The 23,894-nt window shown below is 42.8% G+C and overlaps 2 protein-coding genes across 21 annotated transcripts in view; both read left to right on the top strand.

Moving 5' to 3' along the window:
- The window catches only part of LOC110971092 (zinc finger protein OZF-like), a 117,758-nt gene extending 109,435 nt beyond the window's left edge, over positions 1–8,323 (top strand). For 8 of the 12 annotated variants that reach the window (XM_051948836.1, XM_051948784.1, XM_051948754.1 and 5 more), the window contains one exon: positions 5,875–8,323. In XM_051948836.1, coding sequence (XP_051804796.1) covers positions 5,875–5,988 — 114 coding nt within the window. In that variant the 3' untranslated portion in view covers positions 5,989–8,323. The other 4 variants (XM_051949312.1, XM_051949055.1, XM_051949031.1 and 1 more) reach the window with 4 other exon arrangements.
- snapc1b (small nuclear RNA activating complex, polypeptide 1b) overlaps positions 1–23,894 on the top strand; it is a 47,324-nt gene that overhangs the window by 14,617 nt on the left and 8,813 nt on the right. For 2 of the 9 annotated variants that reach the window (XM_051949824.1, XM_051949743.1), the window contains exons 2-4: positions 11,841–11,942; positions 16,612–19,734; positions 20,524–22,165. In XM_051949824.1, the coding sequence (XP_051805784.1) occupies positions 11,925–11,942; positions 16,612–19,734; positions 20,524–20,637 (3,255 nt within the window). In that variant the 5' untranslated portion in view covers positions 11,841–11,924 and the 3' untranslated portion in view covers positions 20,638–22,165. Of the gene's footprint in view, positions 1–11,171; positions 11,458–11,840; positions 11,943–16,611; positions 19,735–20,523; positions 23,856–23,894 lie in introns of those variants that run through there. The other 7 variants (XM_051950006.1, XM_051949885.1, XM_051949779.1 and 4 more) reach the window with 6 other exon arrangements.

Below are 23,894 nucleotides of genomic sequence, written 5' to 3'. Positions count from 1 at the left end.
TCTTTGCTGATGCACCCAACAGCAAGACTGAATAATCCACCTTCTTGGAGTCTCTGTTTCAGGAGGCCATGGAGAAAGACTTATGCTCTGCTTAGGGTTTTGGTGGTGATACACCTCTACAATATGGATGAACCAAATGGCATTAAAGGGCACAGCATGATAGCATATGCTTTTTACTAGTTTTCAAATACAAAATACATGTCATGAAACAAACAGCAAGACAAAGGAGTCACCCAGGTGCAGTGGATGATGGCAGATTCAGCAGCAAAGCGAGAATTTCAGCCTGACCCCCTCCTTCTCACAATCGACACTGATCACTCACCTGGCTTTTATAGTCTCCTCCCACCTCAGTGACCTGCCCACACTTCTATTTGAAAAACACACATCTATATACTTTAACATCCTTTACACTCAAAATACACAATGCAAATAACTACAATCTGATACAAGTTAAAGAAAACACGTAATAAACCAAAGAAATATGAAACAAAGATCAAACTTTGCAAAAGTTCCCATGTGATCTCTCCCCTCTGTCCTCTCTTGTCTCTCAATTTAGCCTAATCAGGTAAATGACACCTGCTGGCATCATGTGGCCACATCCTCATCTGTGCACTCCATGAAACAGGCCCCCTGAAGTAAATCTCTCACTTTCTTTGTCTGTCTCTCTCTCTCTCTAGAGAGGCAGAGAGGCAGACCCATCGACCGACCCGAACCACCCACCCACCCATATAACGAAGAGAACACAGAACAGGCTGAAGTAAAACACCAGGAAGGCCCAAGAAAGGAGGGAGATCACGGAAATGGCATTAACAATAATGAGGAAGAGAATTACGAGGAGGAAAAGGAGGACACAGCTGGTTGGGACAAGGGAACCAATCGGAGGGCAGAAATGTAGGACGGGCGTGAATATTGACCAGTTGTAGTGTCTTTTTTGGCTGCCTGTAGAGCCAGTCAGGTCTTTGTTTCTCTTGATTGCCAAAGGAATGAAACCAGCCATCCATTCAGAATGTGGATGTGGCAGAGTCTGAAAACTTGAGGGAAGCCTCCCCAATATCTGTGTCGAAGGTCACTGTGGTAGTGACGAGACTCGTCAATTACAGCATGCCAGGTTTGGAGGAGATGTGCCCTGAAATGCTGATGGATCCAGGCACTGTTTGGACTGTCAGGTCATTCTCATCTCTTCAGTGTGGCATGGAGACTGTGGGTGGTGCCTGTGGAGTGGTAGACCGTGATGGTAGTTCCCATTTTTGAAAGGTGGATCAGAGCATGTGCTTCAGTTATCGTGAGAACACACTGCTTGTTCTCTGGAGGCATGGTTTTATCCTAGATGCTGTCATGGAGGCTTCAACCAATTCTCAACCCTCAGATGTCGGAGAAGTAAGGCCAAGTCTGTCCTGGATTTGGAATGGTGACCAGCTCTTTACTCTTGGGAACTGCTGAGGGGCTTGTGACTTAGCTCACACTGAGGGATGAACAAACAAGCATGAAACATCCAGGATGGAATCATCACCTGCGAGCCTGAGGCCATGGTTCCCTTCCAGACACCAACGGACATCTGTCTCTGTTTTGGGGTTTGTTTCCTTCTAAAGTGACAGAGTAAAAGTAACTTGAGATCTTGTTCACGTGTGATGGATAAATAATATATGTGACAGACAGGATGAGCAGAAATGTAGGCATTGTACTGGACTGCTTGAGTGACAAGAAGCTGAGCCAGTCGTCAATGGTGAAGAGCTTGGACATCTGGCAGGAGCTGGGTGTAGAATTGGTGCTACATTGCATCAAAAGGGGCCAGGTAGTTGGCCATCTGATCAGGATTCCTTTCGCCCCCCCCTTCCTTTTTTTTGCGTGTCGATGTGAATGGAGACCCCGGGGCACGGGGGACGACCTGACTCTGGACATTGATGTTGTATGCTTAATATATTTCACATTGATCCAATAAGGTAACTTCATGAAACATCTGGGGATCAACAGATCCCAGTGGTACAGTCTCATCAGTCCCAGCTCTGCTTTGTGTGTCTTGGTGATTGACAAATATTCCGACCCAATATTCTAAAACGACAGTGCAGAAAGTTGAAAACTGTCGACCAGTGAACATTTTTTTGTTGATATTGTGAGTGTGTTGTCACATGTCTGTTTCTAATCGCAGAGCTGCTAACATGTCTGCAGTCTCTTGATCTTGTTTCAACCTACTACATGTAATTGAGACATTTGGGTGACATTTTTTCGCAATTCCATTTCACTCATGGCCTCTGTGTCTTTTTCTGTTGCTACAGAAACGTAAAAACAACAATGGAGTCAGACGTCAGCCCTCAGAGGAGGATAACGAGAGTTCCCCAACAACAACAACAACAACAGGCCCACGCTCAGAGAGAAAGCGGTATCACTGTGACTCTTGTGAAAAAAGTTTCAAGCACCAACGAAGCCTAAAATCTCACCAACGCATCCACACTGGACATGATGTGTATGCCTGTGATCACTGTGGCAAACCATTTATAAAGTATGCACTGTTAAAAGCCCATGAAGTTACCCACACCGGGGTTAAACCGTTCCAATGTGACCAGTGTGGGAAAGGCTTCAACTACATTGCCACTCTGAAAGTTCACCAACTTGCCCACACTGGGGAGAGACCACACAGATGTGAGAAATGTCACAAGACTTTTGTGACAGCAACACGGTTAAGAATTCACCAATATGTTCACTCTGTGAAGAAACTATTTATTTGTGATCAGTGTGGGAAGACTTTTACTCGAATAGATTATCTAAAGAAACATCAACTCACCCACAGTGAAGTTAAACCATTCATCTGTGATCGGTGTGAGATGACTTTTACTCGAATAGATTGTTTAAAGAAACATCAATTCACCCACAGTGAAGTTCGATCATTCAGCTGTGATCAGTGTGGGAAGACTTTTACTCGAATAGAGTATTTAAAGAAACATCAACTCACCCACAGTGAAGTCCGACCATTCGGCTGTGATCAGTGTGGGAAGACTTTTACGCGAATGGATTATTTAAGAAAACATCTACTCACCCACAATGAAGTTCGACCATTCAGCTGTGATCAGTGTGTGAAGACTTTTACGCGAATGGATTATTTAAAAAAACATCAACTCACCCACAATGAAGTTCGACCATTCAGCTGTGATCAGTGTGGGAAGACTTTTACGCGAATGGATTATTTAAAAAAACATCAACTCACCCACAATAAAGTTCGACCATTCAGCTGTGATCAGTGTGAGATGACTTTTACTCAAGTGGATCAGTTAAATAACCATCAACTCACCCACAGTGAAGTTAAACCATTCATCTGCGATCGGTGTGAGATGACTTTTACTCAAGTGGACCAGTTAAATAACCATCAACTCACCCACAGTGAAGTAAAACCATTCAAATGTGATCGGAGTGAGTTGACTTTTACTCAAGTGGATCAGTTAAATGACCATCAAGTCACCCACAGTGAAGTTAAACCATTCATCTGTGATCAGTGTGGGAAGACTTTTACTCAAATAGATTGTTTAAAGAAACATCAACTCACCCACGGTGAAGTTCGCCCATTCAGCTATGATCAGTGTGGGAAGACTTTTACTCGAGTGGATCAGGTAAATAACCATCAACTCACACACAGTGAAGCTAAACCATTCATCTGTGATCGGTGTGAGATGACTTTTACTCAAGTGGATCAGTTAAATAACCATCAACTCACACACAGTGAAGTTGAACCATTCATCTGTGATCGGTGTGAGATGACTTTTACTCAAGTGGACCAGTTAAATTACCATCAACTCACACACAGTGAAGTTAAACCATTCATCTGTGATCAATGTGAGATGGCTTTTACTCAAGTGGATCAGTTAAATGACCATCAACTCACCCACAGTGAAGTAAAACCGTTCATCTGTGATCAGTGTGGGAAGACTTTTCCTCGAATAGATTGTTTCAAGAAACATCAACTCACCCACAGTGAAGTTAAACCATTCAGCTGTGATCAGTGTGGGAAGAGTTTTACTTCCAAGAGTAATTTAACAGCACATCAAGTGATTCATAGTGGAGTTAAACCATTTAGCTGTGGTCAGTGTGGTAAGAGTTTTACTTACAAGAGTAATTTAACAACACATCAAGTGATTCATAGTGGAGTTAAGCCATTCAGCTGTTATCAATGTGGGAAGACATTTACTGTCAAGAGTAAATTAACAAATCACCAATTCATTCACACTGGAGTTAAACCTTTCAGCTGTGATCAGTGTGGGAAGACATTTACTGTCAAGAGTACTTTAGCTAAGCATCAACTCATTCACAATGAAGTTAAACCATTCAACTGTGATCAGTGTGGGAAGAGTTTTACTTACAAGTGTAATTTAACAGCACATCAAGTGATTCATAGTGGAGTTAAACCATTCAGCTGTAATCAATGTGGGAAGACATTTACTGTCAAGGGTAAATTAACAAATCACCAATTCATTCACACTGGAGTTAAACCTTTCAGCTGTGATCAGTGTGGGAAGACCTTTACTCGGTTGCGTCAATTAAAAGACCATCAACACACCCACAGTGAAGTTAAACCATTCAAATGTGATCAGTGTGGGAAGACTTACACTCGGTTGAGTAATTTAAAAAACCACCAACTCACCCATAGTGAAGGTGAACCATTCAACTGTAGTAGGTGTGTGAAAACCTTTACTGGAAATGAGCAGTTATTGATCCATCAATGCCCCCACTCTGGAAGAAAGCGGTATCACTGTGATTCCTGTGAAAAAAGTTTCAAGCACCAACGGAATCTAAAATCTCACCAACGCATCCACACCGGACATGATGTGTACGCATGTGATCACTGTGGTAAACCATTTGTACGGTATGCACAGTTAAAAGCCCATGAAGTGACCCACACCGGGGTAAAACCGTACCAATGTGACCAGTGTGGGAAAGGCTTCAGTTACATTGTCAACCTCAAAACTCACCAATGTATCCACACTGGGAAGAGACCATACAGATGTGAGGAGTGTAATAAGACTTTTACAACTTTGGAGTATCTGAAAAAACACCAACAGATCCACACCAGGAAGAGAACCTTCAATCAACGTCACAGTGAGGTATGTAAAGACTGGTCTCATAACATTGTACACAGTTCTGCATTGGACATTTTGGATATTGCTATGACATTTTGTGTCAAACTGTTTTGACCAACTGTGGTCAGTCATAATATGTTAACACATTATCATCTGTCGTTCAGTCTAACCTGTGCTGATTTTGACGCAGAAATCTGGTCCAAGGTAGTCTTAGGATGCAGGTAAGATTAGGATTTCTGACATGATCAGTCTCACTGCAAACTTGTGTGCGGTGATGAAGACATCCCATCAGCATTACATATTCTGCTGGGATGTTGAATCTAAACCCAGCTTAACTCATCAGTTGCTTGCTGGTCTCATGTCAATGAACTTCATATAAGTCTCTGTCATGGTGCTCTTTTCCTAACTAAGGTTCCACAATGCTTTGTGCTTTCCAACACAAAACAGTGTTGAAGGTGTAGTCATAAACTCCACTTTGTGGTGCAACTACATAATGCAGCTCATCTACAATAGATGATGTGTGTGTTTGGAGGGATATGACATCAGCAGATACTAAATATTTAATGACTCACCATGGATCGTGAGCCAAAAGTATTTTATTGGGACATCACCAGTTTAAACTCCTGTAGCCCTTCTATATCTATATGAGTGTTAATCTTCCTGAAAACTCAGACAACTGAATGTTTTATTGCAACAGGTAAAAGTCTCCTCAGATGTCAGTAGGGGTGCTCTCTATTTCAGGCAAGACATCCATTCGTCAGTGCTACAATAGACCTTGACTTTCTCTGTGTTTGTGTGTTTGTTTTCCAAGCAGAGCAACACAGATGGACAAAACTCTCAGACTTGTCAGCACTCTGCCAATGGTGAACAGTGCTGTTGTGACCAGTGTGGACCAACGTCCAACCAACAAGGAACCCTGCAATGACACCAGCATATGCATAATGGACACAAACGGAACCCCTGCCAAGAAGATTTCCCCATGCTGGGGTCAGTAAAAGTTCATGACATCTCCCACAAAGTTAATGTCCTTGAGATCAAACTCCACAGAATTCACATTTAATCTTTGTTTATTGTCTTTGTTAATGTTGCACTCAATGAGTCATCATTGAATCGTTTCTCTGTCAGTGTTTTCTGAAATATTTCCTTAATTTCTTCTACAAAATAAAGGATCAGCAAGCATAGTTCCTATAAGGAGCTGTTGCCCGCTTGGAAATGTTTTCACATATCATTGCTTTTAAACTTTAAATCAATGACCAAGGAAGAAACAAGTGAAGGAGGCCACCAAGACACCTATGACTCCTATGAAGGAATTCCACTTTCAGCAGCTGACATGGGAGAGACTGTTCATCCATCCATCCATCCATCATTCATACACTGCTTCATCCTCGTTAGGGTCGCGCTGAGGCTGAAGCCAATGCCAGATGACTGGGGGTGAAGGCAGGGGACACCTGGACAGGTTGCCAGTCTGTCGTCGGGCTACATATACAATCACACTCACATTCACACCTACGGGCAATTTAGAGTGATAAATTAACCTCAGCATATTTTTGGACTGTGGGAAGAAGCCAGAGTATCTGGAAAAAAAAACACCCATGTACAGGGAGAACATGCAAACTCCATGCAGAAAGATCCCGGGAAAGCCAGGATGCGAACCAGGGATCTTCTAGCTGCAAAGCAAAAGTGCTAACCACTACTCCACTGTGCAGCCCACTGTTGATTCAAAAAAGTAAACAAATTAAAAATAGAAATCAAGTACAGTGTCACTAAAGAGTAGTCACCCCCTTTAGAAGTTTTTCCCTTGTCATTCCTTGTGAACAGTAAATCATGAGTGACCAAAAAAGAGACTAGTGAAGGAGGTCACCAAGACACCTATGACTCCTCTGAAGGAGTTCCATCTTCATCAGCTGAGATGTTAGAGACTGTTCATCCAACAACTGCTGTCTGTTTTTCACCAGTCAAAGCTTTATGGAGACAAAGAGAAAGACTCTGTGAAGAAAAATTCTTAAGTCTGGACTAGAGTTCACCAGAAGACATGTGGAGACTCTGAAGTCACCTGAAGAAGGATCTTTGGTCTGACTTTCTCTTTATTCTTTGGTGTTCTGCTGAAGTGAGCAGACTGAAAATCCTGGTTTGAGCTTCATCATGATGAACCTACTTCCTTTTTTAAAAAATGAAATTGTAGCTTATGTATTGTTAAGTGTTGTCTTGTTCAGTTGTTTTAATGCTTAATCATTAAGCTTTACTTCTGGCATTTCATTTAAATCCACCTTCACTGGCTCTTTTTTTCCGATAAAGTTTGGATATTTTGACTGGTATCAGTAAAGTTTTAGCTCAGTCTTTTGAATGTTTTCCTCACCATTGAACTTCTTGCAGGGTTTTTGCACATTTAACTTTGAGAGTGTTTGATCACACCTGGAATTTCTACTGCTATTTCTTATCATGACATTAATTCAGAATCTGTGTAACAGGGTCCATGGTGCAGCAGTGGTTTTGGGTGAAATTTATCTGTGATTTAGTATTAGGAATCTATAATACACCATATATGTTTGACTTTGTTATATTTTTGTCTGTAGTCACTTCATTGGATGCTGATTTGTGCTGGAGATTGAGTGTGCTCAAGCGGTGCATCACAGGGACACTTTGGTAATTGAAAGTAACAAAATCGTGAAGGAAACTAATTGGTAGATGTGTATAATATTGTAAATACACTGGTGGAAAAAAGTTTTTGGACACTCCATGAATTTGTGAAATATTGCATAAAGAATCAGTCTTAGGCCTTCAAATGCAATTTATTTTAGTACAGTCACAACCGTAATATGAAACAAATCCTACAAAAGCCATTAAAACTTGCAATTGATTGGTTGCATGTGCATCAGCATGTGCTTTCGGTGGTATCAAAAAAATAAAAGACATGTGAAATACAGGAATTTCCCTAAATTTTGACACCATGCACAACTTGCCTCTATAAACCCTCCTATGTTTAATGTTGACCTTTGAATCCAAAGGTCGGACAGATATTTTTGATTTTTAGTTGTTCATATTTCATGCATTACATACCATAGCACTTTGATTTTATACAGATCCAATCCTGAGCCAAAGTATACCACTTAAAATTTCTAATGGATATGATGATTAGTTTTTGTGTAATGGGTGGCCAAATGTAGCAGTTTAGAAGTTCATGATGGATAAAATTGCAACTTTGTCATTCTCTGTAACATGCAATTATAAATATGAAATAAATATTTTCACATTTCTGAGGACTATAGGTCACTGTGAAATGATTCTGAAAATTTCAGATCTCTATCTTTTGGTGTTCAGAAGTTATAGAAGTCTGAAAGTGGTCGAAAATTTCAAGTCTGGCTGCAATAATAGGGTACCCCCTACCTTCTTCAAATGGCCGTAACTTTGAAACTACTGACAACGAGACAAGCCCTCAGTAGAGGGCAGAACCACGCCCTCTACTGGCGAAAACCCTGTCCTCCCTATACAAATGATGCACGATGTATCAATTTTGATCATCCCACGTGTATCCCTTCCTACTAGATCTGCTGACCTGTAAATCCACAGCTGTGCAGGGGACCTTAGACTGATCTTCAGTGCCAAGTTTGATTATCCTGACTTCAGCAGTTGCAGAGATATCTGACCGGACATAGCCACATGCATACATACATACATACTTACCCAGCCAGATAACCGAATGCAATAACCCCACCGACGTACCCGTCAGGCGTGGTTAATAAAGCATTCAAATTTTGGGATTTTCCCATCATATATAATGTACTAAATGTATAAAAAAACTTAGCAAAATCTGAGAGGGTCAGGTGGGGACCACTGGTTGAAATGATATGGAATCACCCAGATGCAGTCCTTCAGCAGTTGGCTACACCCTGCAGGAATACAGATCAACCAACAGCTTGAAGACAAACCAAAATCTGGGTGTCCAAGGATTTCTTCAGCAAGAAATGTCCACATCCTGATCCAGATGTGCAGGGAAACCACCAAATGACACCACAGGAGCTTCAGCAGCAGTGGTCAAACCAAACTGGTGTCCAGTGTTCCACCCACACTGTACGTGGCCGACTTTTAGATGGTGGCTTAAGGTCCTAAAAGGCTAAGAAGCCCCTGACCAATGAGAGACAGAGGTTAACCCGGCATTGTTGGGCCCAAACACACAAGAATGGGACAGCCAGGAAATGGAAGAAGATTCTGTGGTCAAGTGAGTCCAGTTTCCCGCTTTCTCTTCCTCGTGCTAATGTGAGGTTACATAGAAGGCCAGATGAAGCATTATCTCCAACATGTACAGTACCTACTGCAAAACCTCTGACCCAGACTGAGCATTTCCTCCAGTTGCTCAGTTGCATCACTCGTTGGTCTGGTCCCTGAGCCCCCTACTACAGTTGGCAACATGAGGCTATGGCAGGCTGTTAGGTTTGGTCCACAGCAGGAGTATTTGGTGAGGGGGAAGTTGCTGAGTGATGCTCCGGTGTCACCTGGGAGCACCAGCACTGCAGAGCCCACGTCCTCCCATGCAACCCCTAAAGATATCATTGTGGGTAAGGTTGTGACACCCATATGGGGTGTCCACTGGGTGCCAATGAAAATCCTTGACACAGAGGGCTGAGCGTCTTTGAAAGGGGTAAGGTGAGAACTAATGTTAAATACAGATGTGTCTCATATCTGGGTGTTGTATTATGGAAAGGACTGAGAAATGATTTGAAACTGTAATTCTCTGTTGAGTTTTTAAAAAAGCAGTGAAAGGCAAAATAATAAAAGAGTACAATGCAAAATGACTGATATGTGGAATGACTAAGAAGGCTAATGTAGAGTAAAATATTGTTTTCTTTTTTATCCTCTGTGTCTTATTTCATGTATTACTGTTATGCTCAGTAATTCTAGGGATTGCATAGGATAGGCAAAATAAGCTTCAGCTTCTGCCTATTCCTCTTTCAGTTACAGAACTTGTAAAAAACTATTATTGTACATACATTTTTTTTTCCTGGAGGTTTTGTTTTTGTTTGTTTTTTTCTTTTCTTTTTCATCTTTTTTTTGAGAGGAGTAGAGAAGGAGGAAAGAGAGAGAGAAGAAAAGGCGGGAAAGGAAAAATTTTTGTTTACTGTAATTTTTGTAACCGAAATAAAATATTCATTCATTCATTCTTTCAATGAAGAGATTTTTGAAACTTTGCCACAATGAAAAAGTTGCTGATGTTTTTCCATGTGATTCTGTGGAGGATCTTCCTATCTCCCTTGGTGTGAACAGGCCACAGACTGGAGTTCACTTTCCCAGTGTGTTGTTTCATTCCTGTAGGAGCACAAGTCGTGTAAATTGACAGAAGATCTTGTGTGTTTTTCTATGGGTTCTCAAGGCTGTCTCGGCTGTAATAAATGGAGATCACCCTCAAGAAAGATATATGTGTCGACTGACTTAACACTAAGAAGAGAAGAGAAACCATCGTTTACATCTGCAATATTGTACAACTTGTCATATCTGTTCTGTCAGTTATAAACAAACAAAACATTCATTTTCATTTTGATATCTAAAGTTTTCCACGTAATTCTTTTCTATTATTGTGACCTGAAGCTACATGTGGTTCAGACAATATCTCTAGCTGACTTCTGCATAATCAGTTTTTATGTTAATATGAGCTCAAAGATGGAAGTTTTCATGACGGTCTCAATTTTTTTCATTCTTGAACTCACCAAAGTGGAACAATAATCTCTAATTCTTTGTTCTTTTTGTCCATTAATGTAGATTCTGAATCAATGACGTGTTGAGAAATCAGAGTGAAAGTTTCAGCTTTTTATCTTTAATAGTTCCTGAGATATTGTTGTTCAAACAGCCTCAAATTTGAATGAATGGAAAAACCTGCAGACACTTTGTTTCTGGGTATTTATTAAATTTATTGAATTATTTTAAGCAGAAACTTCTCAATACATCAGTGTGTTTTTATTTCATAAATATCTACATTTCATTGTATCATAGTTTTCAGGCCAGTCAGAGATGATGGAACAGAAATTATCTGTTGGAGTCCAGTTTTTTTGTCGTGCAGTGATCCTTCCTGCGCATGTGCGGATCATTTCGAGCGAGCTCATTGGTTGACGAATACGTCGACGGATGATGACGCACAAACCCTTGTTCGGCCGGACCGGAGCAGTTCGTTTCCTTTCACAGATCAGTTTTGTGTTGAACCCGGTGAATACTGGAACATGTGTCCACCGACAGAAGCAGCTTAAAGTCTGTGAGGTTGAGTTTGAGCAGCAGCGACGTGGATTTGTGCCGGAAACAGGTGAAGACGGACTGCGAGCTGCTGCTGAGCCGCTTCCAGCAAACACAGTCCGTCCGATTCGAGGTCTTCTCCGGCATCTGGAGGGACATCAACTTGTCACATCGTCTGGTAGGTTCACACTCACAACACTTCTGCATTTCCACACACAGCTTCGTGAACTCTCACAGACTCATCAACTTCATTTACATAAAAGTAAAATGCATGGACTAACTTACAGCATTAACAGTTTTCTACCAGCATTCCTGTCTTGAATCAGCTGCAGTAGCATCTTTATATTCTATTTATTCTCTTTTTCCATTCCTGTTTTCTGTCTGTGTTCCTTATTGTTATCAGTTGAAGTTAATTTGGATCAGTTTTATGTGAAACTGAAAACAGATGAAAGTCAATCATTGAGTTGAAATGTGTCCTCTTTGTTGGCTGATGAACATCTCGGACACTTTGACACTTGCGTATAGAGTGGTATCCTAATGAAGATGTGTTTGATGTGACAGGTGATTGGCAGGAGGAGGAGAGTCTGACGGAGGAGCAGAGGAACGTTGTCAGCCATTCTGTGTGAGCTCAACAACGGAGGAAACATGGATTCTTCACGAAAAGTAAGAAACATATCACTGTAATATTATTATCAATAATTTATTTAAAATGTCTGAAGTTTCTCCAGTTGGTTAGATGAGCCGACCAATGCCAGGTAACGTTGGCTGGAGAGATGTAGCTCTGCAGAAGCAGCTCTACTGAGGATATAGTGGTGGACTGCTAGGAAGCTGCTTATTTTTTGTTCAAGGCCAAACTAGCTGCTTGTCAAACATTCTGAAAATGTGTTACATGGTGATATCAGTCAGTAACGGAAGAAAAGTCTTGTTTTCAATTGTGGTGTTCAGGAAGGTAAGGAGCAGCATTTTCTTTGGTAGAGAATAATACTTTTGGGTACTGTGAGTTTGCAGACCTTTTTCCTGCTCATAAAATACATATATAACACAGTGGAGGAAAGGAATCCACCAAAGATATGATATGGGCCTGAAAGGAAATAAATGTTCTGCACCTATATAATGCTTTTCCACCTTTGTGGTACTCAAAGCACTTTACAGAGTTTTCATTCACTCTTTCACACACCAAATGTGACTGAGCTGCCATCAGGAGCAAATTCATGTTGAATGTCTTCCCCATGCGGCATGCATGCTGGAGGAGTCTGGTATCGGATTGGCTGCCTTGCAGTGAGTGGACAACCCCTCGTACCATCTGAGTCACAGCCACCCTGTCACATTTCCTGCTGCTTGAGTGTTGTTGTTCAGAGACTGCATTTTTGAAAATAAATGCTATTTTAAATACCCCCAGTGTAATCAGTATCTGATAGTGTTGGAGGGATTTTACTGTGTGGTTCTCTGATCCTGGATGCTATGAATCAGCAGTGAGTCAGGTCACAGTGGTCCACAATTTGCTGCGGGAGTCGTAGAGTTGGGTGGCTGATGTGGGCAGACACCTGGAATGCTCATCTATGGCATTGTTTACTGGTTGTTGGGACATGGAACATCATCACTCTGACGGAGATGGAACTGAAGCTTGTACAGGGGCTCCAATGGTACCAGCTACATATTGTTGAGCTCACTTCTCGGCACAGCAAAGGTTCTGCAACCAAACTTTTGGAGATGGGGTGGACTGTTTTGGATGTAGACACCAGGAGAGTGAGGGATACTTCCGAGCCCCGTCGTGTTGGGGTCTTCTTTGTGAACAAGATGGTCACTGTTACGATCCAACCTCTAGGGGCTGGCTGGATGCAACAAAATAACCAGATGTAATTGGTTTAGGTGAAGGGATTTATTGCTTAGTAGTGAAAGGGAATGAAAAAGGTGACAACGAAAGAAACAAGACTGGTGGGTGTTGCTAAAACAAAGGACAGAATAAAACATAACGGCTAACAGCGTTTACAACTAAGCTAAACACAAAGAAAACAACTAAACTCCTTAGCCAAACAGAACTACAAAAGCAACACCCACCACCAGGAACAAAAACTAATACAAAAGGTGTACAAACAAACTAAGCAAAACTGGTGCCTCTGGAACGACGTGCATAATGAGCGTAGTTTACGAAAGCTCAGCATACATAGTGGTTTCTATACAAAGTTAGCAACTACACAAGTGGAGCCTCAGTCTCCACACTAAACTAAAGCTGCTAACAAAAGGTCAGAGTTGTCTGGAGCACAACCACAAGCACTTCCAGACCGAAAGACCACACAAAAGTACACAAAACACAGAGAGCACCAGGGTGGACTGGTCAAAGCACCAGCCACCCAGCCTAATGGTGTGGTGGGGGTTTATAGTCCACAGGTGTGGTGCTTGGCTGCCTCCGATTGGTCCAGGGAGGAGGAGCTGGAGGGTGGTCCAAACAAGATGGCCGGAGGGCGGGGAGAACCAGACGAAAGTGCAGGTCGTCATCAGCTCGGTCGTCAGCTGAAACGGCTGGCAGCTGGGGCTCCAAAAGACTCTGCAACAAGCCACAGCTGCACCCACACACAAACTTCTCCCAAACAGAAGGCCCAACAAAGCACCACCTCAAGAACAAACGGCACACCAATACTGGTGGCCGTAACAGTCACCTTTCACAGCTCTGACTGTTTTCTTTGCTGATGCACCCAACAGCAAGACTGAATAATCCACCTTCTTGGAGTCTCTGTTTCAGGAGGCCATGGAGAAAGACTTAAGCTCTGCGTAGGGTTTTGGTGGTGATACACCTCTACAATATGGATGAACCAAATGGCATTAAAGGGCACAGCATGATAGCATATGCTTTTTACTAGTTTTCAAATACAAAATACATGTCATGAAACAAACAGCAAGACAAAGGAGTCACCCAGGTGCAGTGGATGATGGCAGATTCAGCAGCAAAGCGAGAATTTCAGCCTGACCCCCTCCTTCTCACAATCGACACTGATCACTCACCTGGCTTTTATAGTCTCCTCCCACCTCAGTGACCTGCCCACACTTCTATTTGAAAAACACATCTCTGTACTTTAACATCCTTTAAACTCAAAATACACAATGCAAATAACTACAATCTGATACAACTTAAAGAAAACACGTAATAAACCAAAGAAATACGAAACAAAGATCAAACTTTGCAAAAGTTCCCATGTGACCTCTCCCCTCTGTCCTCTCTTGTCTCTCAATTTAGCCTAGTCAGGCAAGTGACACCTGCTGGCATCATGTGGCCACATCCTCATCTGTGCACTCCATGAAACAGGCCTCCTGAAGTAAATCTCTCACTTTCTTTGTCTGTCTCTCTCTCTCTCGAGAGAGAGAGAGAGGCAGACCCATCGACCGACCCGAACCACCCACCCACCCATATAACGAAGAGAACACAGAACAGGCTGAAGTAAAACACCAGGAAGGCCCAAGAAAGGAGGGAGATCACGGAAATGGCATTAACAATAATGAGGAAGAGAATTACGAGGAGGAAAAGGAGGACACAGCTGGTTGGGACAAGGGAACCAATCGGAGGGCAGAAATGTAGGACGGGCGTGAACATTGACCAGTTACAGTGTCTTTTTTGGCTGCCTGTAGAGCCAGTCAGGTCTTTGTTTCTCTTGATTGCCAAAGGAATGAAACCAGCCATCCATTCAGAATGTGGATGTGGCAGAGTCTGAAAACTTGAGGGAAGCCTCCCCAATATCTGTGTCGAAGGTCACTGTGGTAGTGACGAGACTCGTCAATTACAGCATGCCAGGTTTGGAGGAGATGTGCCCTGAGATGCTGATGGCTCCAGGCACTGTTTGGACTGTCAGGTCATTCTCATCTCTTCAGTGTGGCATGGAGACTGTGGGCGGTACCTGTGAAGTGGTAGACCACGGTGGTAGTTCCCATTTTTGAAAGGGGGATCAGAGCATGTGCTTCAATTACCGTGAGAACAGACTGCTTGTCCTCTGGAGGCATGGTTTTATCCTAGATGCTGTCATGGAGGCTTCAACCAATTCTCAACCCTCAGATGTCGGAGAAGTAAGGCCAAGTCTGTCCCGGATTTGGAATGGTGACCAGCTCTTTACTCTTGGGAACTGCTGAGGGGCTTGTGACTAGCCATTTGACATGTGTTTTGTGGACTTGTGAGATGGACTTGATCCGTATCTTCCAGATAATCCTGTCTGGGTCTCCTGAGCACGGATGGGGTAGCGGAGTCTTTGCTGCAAGCCATCCCGTCCTTGTGGAACCGAAGTGGGAGCTGTGTCGGTATCCTCAGCACAAAAATGAAACTCCTTTCTGGTAGATGTTGAAGTCTGCCAAAGTTTCCCCATTTTCCATCATGTTTATGGTCGGTATGGACAGGATGTGAATGTACACAAACGTGGTGAGGAGGGTGTCCGAGCTACATCTCTGCTTTCTGGAGATGACATAATTTTGTTGGCTTCTTTAGAATGTGATCTTCAGCTCACACTGGGGGATGAGTAAACAAGCATGAAGCATCCAGGACGGAATCATCATCTGCGAGCTTGAGGCCAAGGCTCCCTTCCAGACACCAACGGACATCTCTCTCTGTTTTGGTGTTTGATTCCTTCTCAAGTGGCAGAGTATAAGTATCTTGAGATCTTGTTCACGTGTGATGGATAAATAATATATGTGACAGACAGGATGAGCAGAAATGTAGGCATTGTACTGGACTGCTTGAGTGACAAGAAGCTGAGCCAGTCGTCAACGGTGAGGAGCTTGGACATCAGGTAGGAGCTGGGTGTAGAATTGGTGCTACATTGCTTCAAAAGGGGTCAGGTAGTTGACCATCTGATCAGGATTCCTTTTTGCCCCCCCCCCCCTTTTTTTTTTTTTTTTGCATGTCAATGTGAATGGAGACCTCGAGGCAGAACCAGAATTCAGTTGCTGAATTAAACATGTCATCTGGCCTGGTATCAGCATCATCCAGGAGATACTGGAAAGTGTGGGCGGTGAAAGGAACATGTGAAATGACCTTTCTGCAAGCACGACCCGACTCTGGACATTGGTGTTGTATGCTTTATATATTTTACATTGATCCAATAAGGAAAAGTCTGGGAATCAACAGATCCCAGTGGTACAGTCTCATCAGTCCCACCTCTGCTTTGTGTGTCTTGGTGATTTTGTTGATATTGTGAGTGTGTTGTCACATGTCTGTTTCTAATCACAGAGCTGCTAACATGTCTGCAGTCTCTTGATCTTGTTTCAACCTACTACATGTAATTGAGACATTTGAGTTACATTTTACATGATTCCATTTCACTCATGGCCTCTGTATCTTTTCCTATTGCTACAGAAACGTAAAAACAACAATGGAATCGGATGTCGGACCTCAGAGGAGGATAACGATAGTTCCCCAATGACAACAAACAGAGATGAATCGCTGAATTGTGAGCAATGTGGCAAGACTTTTATCACAGTAACAAAGCTAAGAATTCACCAACGTATTCACACTGTGGAGAAACCGTTCATTTGTGATCAGTGTGGGCTGACTTTCAATTACAAGTGTAGACTAACAGCACATCAACTCACCCACAGTGAAGTTCGACCATTCAGCTGTGATCAGTGTGGGAAGACTTTTACTCGAGTGGATCAGTTAAATCAACATCAACTCATCCACAGTGGAGTGAGACCATTCAGTTGTGATCAATGTGAGAAGACTTTTATTAGAAAGAGTAAGTTAACAGCACACAAACTCATTCACACTGGAGTTAGACCATTCAGCTGTGATCAGTGTGGGAAGACTTTCACTCGAGGGGATCATTTAAAAAACCATCAACTCACCCACACTGAAGTTCGACCATTCCGCTGTGATCAGTGTGGGAAGTCTTTTACTCGAGTGGATCATTTCAAAAAACATCAACTCACCCACAGTGAAATTCAACCGTTCAGCTGTGATCAGTGTGGGAGAACTTTTATTAGCAAGAGTAATCTGACAAGACACCAACTCATTCACAGTGGAATTAGACCATTCAGCTGTGATCAGTGTGAGAAGACTTTTACTTCTAAGAGTTATTTAACAAAACACCAACTCATCCACAGTGGAATTAAACCATTCTTGTGTGATCAATGTGGGAAAACCTTTTCTCAGAATGGTGACTTAAGACGTCATGGACTCATCCACAGTGGAGTGAGACCATTCAGTTGTGATCAGTGTGGGAGGACTTTTATTAGCAAGAGTAAGCTAACAAAGCACCAACTCATTCACAGTGGAATTAGACCATTCAGTTGTGATCAGTGTGGGAGGACTTTTACTCGGATGAAAAAGTTCAAAGTCCATCAACTCACCCACAGTGGAGTGCGACCATTCAGCTGTGATCAGTGTGGGAAGACTTTCACTCAAAATGAACAGTTATTGAACCATCAGTGCCCACAGTCAGAGGGAAAGCGGTATCACTCTGAAAAAAGTTTCAAGCATCAGTGGAACCTAAAATCTCACCAACACATCCACACTGGACATGATGTGTACGCCTGTGACCACGGTGGCAAACCATTTTTAAAGTATGCACAGTTAAAAGCCCATGAAGTTACCCACACTGGGGTTAAACCGTTCCAATGTGACCAATGTGGGAAAGGCTTCAACTACATTACCAGCCTAAAAATTCACCAACGTATTCACACTGTGGAGAAACTGTTCAGCTGTCATGAGTGCGGAAAGACTTTTACTCAAGTAGATCAATTAAGTAACCATCAACTCACCCACAGTGAAGTTAAACCATTCATCTGTGATCAGTGTGAGATGACTTTTACTAAAGTGGATCAGTTAAATAACCATCAACTCACCCACAGTGAAGTTAAACCATTCATCTGTGATCAGTGTGAGATGACTTTCACTCAAGTGGATCAGTTAAATAACCATCAACTCACCCACGGTGAAGTTAAACCATTCATCTGTAATCAGTGTGAGATGACTTTTACTCAAGTGGATCAGTTAAATCAACATAAATTCATCCACAGTGAAGTTAAACCATTCAGCTGTGATCAGTGTGAGATGACTTTTACTCAAGTGGATCAGTTAAATAACCATCAACTCACCCACAGTGAAGTTAAACCATTCATCTGTAATCAGTGTGAGATGACTTTTCCTCAAGTGGATCAGTTAAATCAACATAAATTCACCCACAGTGAAGTAAAACCATTCAGCTGTGATCAGTGTGAGATGACTTTTACTCAAAATGAACAGTTATTGATCCATCAGTGCCCACAGTCAGGGAGAAAGCAGTATCGCTGTCACTCCTGTGAAAAAAGCTTCAAGCACCAAACGTCCCTAAAATGTCACCAACGTATCCACACTGGACATAAATTGTACACATGCGATCACTGTGGCAAACCGTTTGTAAAATATGCACAGTTAAAATCCCATGAAGTTACCCACACTGGGATTAAACCATTTCACTGTGACCAGTGTGGGAAAGGCTTCAACTACATTACCAGCCTAAAAAATCACCAACGTGTCCACACTGGAGAGAGACCATACAAATGTGAGAAATGTCACAAGACTTTTATGACAGCAACGCAGCGAAGCATTCACCAATGTATTCACACTGTGAAGAAACCATTCAGTTGTGATCAGTGTGGGAGGACATTTACTTTAAAGAGTACATTAACAAGGCACAGATTCATTCACAGTGGAGTTAAACCATTCAGATGTGATCAATGTGGGAAGACATTTATTGTCAAGAGTACTTTAACAAAACATCAACTCATTCACAATGAAGTTAAACCATTCAGCTGTGATCAGTGTGGGAAGAGTTTTACCGTCAAGAGTCAATTAACAAATCACCAATTCATTCACACTGGAGTTAAACCTTTCAGCTGTGATCAGTGTGGGAAGACCTTTACTCGGTTGCGTCAATTAAAAGACCATCAACACACCCACAGTGAAGTTAAACCATTCAAATGTGATCAGTGTGGGAAGACTTACACTCGGTTGAATAATTTAAAAAACCACCAACTCACCCACTTTGAAGGTGAACAATTCAACTGCAGTAGGTGTGTGAAAACCTTTACTGGAAATGAGCAGTTATTGATCCATCAATGCCCCCACTCTGGAAGAAAGCGGTATCACTGTGATTCCTGTGAAAAAAGTTTCAAGCACCAACGGAATCTAAAATCTCACCAACGCATCCACACTGGACATGATGTGTACGCATGTGATCACTGTGGCAAACCATTTGTACGGTATGCAGAGTTGAAAGCCCATGAAGTGACCCACACCGGGGTAAAACCGTATCAATGTGACCAGTGTGGGAAAGGCTTCAAATACATTAAAGACCTCAAAACTCACCAACGTGTCCACAGTGCGGAGAGACCATACAGATGTGAGGAGTGTAATAAGACTTTTACAACTTTGGAGTATCTGAAAAAACACCAACAGATCCACACCAGGAAGAGAACCTTCGATCAGCGTCACAGTGAGGTATGTAAAGACTGGTCTCATAACATTGTACACACAGTTCTGCATTGGACATTTTGGATATTGCTATGACATTTTGTGTCAACCTGTTTTGAACAACTGTGGTCAGTCATAATATGTTAACACATTATCATCTGTCGTTCAGTCTAACCTGTGCTGATTTTGACGCAGAAATCTGGTCCAGGGTAATCTTAGGACGTCGGTAAGATTAGGATTTCTGACATGATCAGTATCACCACGAACTTGTGTGCGGTGATGAAGACATCACATCAGTATTACATATTCTGCTGGGATGTTGAATCTAAACCCAGCTTAACTCATCAGTTGCTTGCTGGTCTCATGTCAATGAACTTCATATAAGTCTCTGTCATGGTGCTCTTTTCCTAACTAAGGTTCCGCAATAGTTTGTGCTTTCCAACACAAAACAGTGTTGAAGGTGTAGTCAGAAACTCCACTTTGTGGTGCAACTACATAATGCAGCTCATCTACAATAGATGATGTGTGTGTTTGGAGGGATATGACATCAGCAGATACTAAATATTTAATGACTCACCATGGATCGTGAGCCAAAAGTATTTTATTGGGACATCATCAGTTTAAACTCCTGTAGCCCTTCTATATCTATATGAGTGTTAATCTTCCTGGAAGCTCAGACAACTGAATGTTTTATTGCAACAGGTAAAAGTCTCCTCAGATGTCAGTAGGGGTGCTCTCTGTTTCAGGCAAGACATCCATTCGTCAGTGCTACAATAGACCTTGACTTTCTCTGTGTTTGTGTGTTTGTTTTCCAAGCAGAGCAACACAGATGGACAAAACTCTCAGACTTGTCAGCACTCTGCCAATGGTGAACAGTGCTGTTGTGACCAGTGTGGACCAACGTCCAACCAACAAGGAACCCTGCAATGACACCAGCATATGCATAATGGACACAAACGGAACCCCTGCCAAGAAGATTTCCCCATGCTGGGGTCAGTAAAAGTTCATGACATCTCCCACAAAGTTAAAGTCCTTGAGATCTGCCCTTGCTCCTTGAAGGAGGTGGTCGCACTTTTCTTCTCTCTGTCTCTCTCTGTGCTCTTTCTCCCCCAAACCCTTATGTTTTCTGCTTGCTGCATACTTTGTCTCATCTCGTCCGTCTGTCTTGACGTGATCTATTGGCACTGGACCTTCGAAACACCGATCATGGAGTTCATTAGCTGGTCTCTCAACGCGATTGACAAGATTGTCGGGACAAAGAGCATGGGTTTAGGGGAACCCACCTGCCCAGATGGGAGTTTTGCCTCGGGCTATGCGATCGATTCGTGGGGGAAGTGGCGCGGGATCATATGTCTGGCACCCCTATCTGTGGAGGACGTTGAAGATGTCTACATATTTGGATTTTTGATGACAGGTCTGCTGACAATTGGATTGATTGCGGGCCTGAGCTTCTGGAAGATTAGGAGGACCACAGAGAAAAATGATGTCCAAACTCTGCTGACCCCTGCAAACGAACGGATCAAGGCTGCCGGTGATTGGATTGATGAACTCAAACATAAGAGACAATTTGCTTGCTGTGACTGTTGATTTGAGTCACAGAGTGGATGCCATCAGGATGCGTTTAGCCACAGCTGACGTCTGACAGTTGAGAGCGACCAGAGGGAGAGGGAAAATGTTCCTCTACTTCGACTAAACAAAAGGATACTGATAACAATTCGGCGCCCCTGGAATAATAACAAACTGCTCTGGAAGCTTCCATGGCCAAGGGATTGCTTTCCTAAACACCCCCCCCCCCCCCCCCCCAACGACACCTGTTGACTTCTGTCTGGCCCATCCGAGGACGTCTCCATGGCATCCTGCCGTGTTATCGCTTCCACCCGAACTGAGACATCGGGGGATCTGGGACGGAAGGAGACTGGCTAATGCTCACACACACTCTTGGACTCACATTCGCACACACAAGCCCATTCCACCCATCCAAGGCCGCCACCAGCAGCTTCCCAACAGCAATGCACAGGGGGTTGGAATCCCATGCATGCAGCGCGCCGCCCATGGCGCAGCAGCTGTATGAGTGACTGACGACTGAGCTGAGCTCCCCGTCCCATTACGCTTCACCCTTACCCCAGTTAACCTTGTCTAGTGTTATGCTTTGTCTGTTGCGGGTTTGTTTTTTTCAGATTCCTTCTCAAATTGAATTTTCCCAACCTTGGAGGCTTCATTTTGTTTAATGAACCTTTTTTTCATTTTACCCTCGGCCACCCTCACCAAATGTCTCTTCTTTTATTTTTTTTATTTATTTTTTCCATTTCCTCATGACAGGTGGCGTGCAGACAGCGCAGCAGCCAGCGCTGCCATTGGCAGGGCAGCTCAAATGTAATTTCGTTGTATACTAAAGTGTGCAATGACAATAAATTCTCTGATTCTGATTCTGATCAAACTCCACAGAATTCACATTTAATCTTTGTTTATTGTCTTTGTTAATGTTGCACTCGATGAGTCATCATTCTGAAATATTTCCTTAATTTCTTCTACAAAATAAAGGATCAGCAAGTATAGTTCCTATAAGGAGCTGTTGCCCGCTTGGAAGTGTTTTCACATATCATTGCTTTTAAACTTTAAATCAATGACCAAGGGAGAAACAAGTGAAGGAGGCCACCAAGACACCTATGTGTCATTCCAGGTGAAATGACCAGATATTCCTTGGGGGTATTGCTGCACCATTTTCAAATTAGTCCTAAATTTGCATGCCATTAGATAGTCACAAAAGTACTTTCTATGCAAAATTGTAGGCCTGTAGCTCAAATAGTTTCTGAGTTGTGGGGGTCTGAAATTTTCAGAATTTGGGCTAGAAAAAGCCTTGCCAGGGTTTTTTGCATCTTTAAGTGGTTATTTCTCAGACTCTAGACGTACCAGAGAGCTGTGAGTTGGTAAACAAGGCCTCTGCATGTAGCTAGTGCCCCACAAACATCCCCAGGTGTTTCCCTACACTCTGCAGGTCATGGGGGCTTGCTAAAAATGCTAAAAATGATGAGATACCTACTCACGAGTGGGGTTTGGGACCTTAAAAGTACTAGAAATACTGCACAGAAGTGTTCTAACAACTCTGGGTTCCATTCTACACAAACTTGTGTGATAACTTGGCAAACTGGAGCTTTCTAGGTACCTCAGTTTGGAAAATATGAGCTCCCAAAGTTGGACGAGATTTTTAATTGGCTATTTTTGGTGGCAAAAATCTCAGTGTGGGACAGGTACCAGAGACCCCAAATTTTTCTACAAGACAGTTCTTCTATCACTGTACAAAAAAGCAGCAGGATTTGTAGTTACTGAGATATTCTTACTCAAAATGGCATGGGTAATGTCAAAATCGTATTTTGCTTTTCAGTACTTTAAATTGGGATACAAGTATTAGTAGTCATTCCAATGGTAGTATTATGTATGTTTTGTTCTTTTTGAAATGTTAGTTGTTAAAGGTGACTACCTTCAAAAAGTGTAATGGTATAAGTTAGGTATAGGTTCTTTTGCTTGTAACATGACATTGTACAATTAAATTTAACATGTTTAATCCCACTGTAAAATTCAACATTGTTGCTGTTATTTTTAAATTAATCAACCGTGAACTACTTCAGAGCTCCCTGAATTCAAGTTAGTACATGTAATTTGTATGTGTATGTTATAATTCTTCCTCCGCCCTTCCAGTTTCCCCTGTGGGCCCTTCCAGTTTCCCCTGTGGGCCCCTGGCTGCCCTTGGTAGCCGTGGGTTCTCGCCCCGGCTGGCTCCGTAGGGCGCCAGGAGGCGCCCATTGAGGGGGGGTACTGTCAGGGCTCCCTCCTCACCCCCGTCCTTCCCACCTGACATCCCCAAATACCCCTTTTCCCCATCTGTTTCCTCCCTTTCATGCTTCTCTCCCCCTCTCCTGTTCCTCTGCCCTGCCTGTCTTGCCTGTCTCCCATCTGCTCCTCTGCCCTGTTTCTCCCCCTGCAGCTCGGTGCCTGAGTGGAGTCGAGCTTCTCAGCTGACTCCACTCAGGCAATCAACCACCTCCACGGCTCCCGGGCAGCTGGCAATCATCATACTAATGACTCACCTCTACAATAAGTACCGGCTCAGCCTTCCACTCCCTGCCAGAGTATTGAACAAGAACCACTCAGTTCAGTTTGCTCTCTCGCCCTTTACAAATCCGTTTGAG

Source organism: Acanthochromis polyacanthus, chromosome 1 (assembly GCF_021347895.1).
Source record: "Acanthochromis polyacanthus isolate Apoly-LR-REF ecotype Palm Island chromosome 1, KAUST_Apoly_ChrSc, whole genome shotgun sequence".
Taxonomy (NCBI): domain Eukaryota; kingdom Metazoa; phylum Chordata; class Actinopteri; family Pomacentridae; genus Acanthochromis; species Acanthochromis polyacanthus.
Note: the sequence above shows the minus strand (reverse complement) of the source record. Positions and strands in the feature narration are given on the sequence as shown.